At 53.2% G+C, this 1,142-nt stretch overlaps 1 protein-coding gene across 1 annotated transcript; it reads left to right on the top strand.

Moving 5' to 3' along the window:
• The first annotated feature begins 225 nt into the window (after positions 1-225).
• Positions 226-684, top strand: LOC120359362. The gene has a single exon (XM_039456511.1). The coding sequence runs from the start codon at positions 226-228 to the stop codon at positions 682-684; it is 459 nt and encodes a 152-aa protein (XP_039312445.1).
• The last annotated feature ends 458 nt before the right edge of the window (positions 685-1,142 follow it).

Here is a 1,142-nt window from a genome sequence, read left to right as displayed (position 1 = left end):
AGTGAAGGAGACGGTTGGGCGCGTGAGAATATGTTCGGACAGTCAAGCTGCCATCAAGGCACTTGAAGCCCTGATCTACACCTCGCGGCTGGTCTGGGACTGCAAAAATGCACTGGAGAAGCTGGCAAAGGACAAAGAAGTTATCGTGACCTGGGTCCCCGGTCACTCGGGGATTGAGGGCAATGAAGAGGCCGACCGGCTCGCCAGAACAGAATGCCATCAAGAATGAGGGTGTTCGGGCCGGGACCGGTGCTGGGGGTCCCTTTCTGCCTTGGCAGGGAGAGGCTTCGGGCCTGGCTGCGGAACGAGCACCTCGAGTCTTGGAAAAATGAGCTGGGGACCAAGTGTCGGCAGGCCGGAGCTCTACTGGGGGATACACCCAGCGAGGGCCTAGTCCGGGACATAAGGTCCTTGAGCAGAAGGGACGCTAGGCTAGCGGTGCAAATACTGACTGGCCATGGAGCCCTTAATTACCACATGCACAGGCTGGGCCGTTCCGATACGACTGAGTGTAGGGCCTGTGGGGAGGAAGAGGAGACAAGTCTCCACATTCTTTGCGACTGCCCGGCCTACGCGGGGCTAAGACTAAAACTACTAGGCTCGGCTTTTCCCGAGCCAGGGCAGATTAGTAGGCTACCTATGAGGGACCTGAGCCTCTTCTGGAGGGAATCGGGGCTCCCATAGGCGGCAAACGACTGGAGGGTGACACAATAGGCATCAGCCTGCGTGCCGTTGGCGGATCTTCGATTCGAGGACCGCCCCCTCTGTTTCCATTATTATTATTATTATTAAAGCACTGTCAATGTGCAAAATATAAAAAATTTCTAAAAGATGACTGATTCGCTTCGCACGAAAAATAGTATTAATAGATTAATTTAAATTACAAAAAATTAATACGAAATAAATATAAAATTGATATAAAATGTTGTAACAACGCATGCAGATAGCATATGTCATTCCCGGTGAATACCAGCCGGAGACCGCTGTTTGGTTTTAAAGAACAGAAGGCGCGCTCGCGCCTACCTAAACGCTGCCACAGAGACGTCGCCGCTAACGGCCGAAAACGGCCGTTAGCACGAGGCAGACCCGTGCGCGGTACAAGACCGCGCGCACGCGCAGCACCGACCAGCCGAAAGAAGAAA

The sequence above is a fragment of the Solenopsis invicta genome, chromosome 13 (assembly GCF_016802725.1).
Source record: "Solenopsis invicta isolate M01_SB chromosome 13, UNIL_Sinv_3.0, whole genome shotgun sequence".
NCBI classification, from domain to species: Eukaryota; Metazoa; Arthropoda; class Insecta; order Hymenoptera; family Formicidae; genus Solenopsis; species Solenopsis invicta.
The sequence above is the reverse complement of the archived record's forward strand: the minus strand, read 5'-3'. Positions and strand labels throughout refer to the sequence as shown.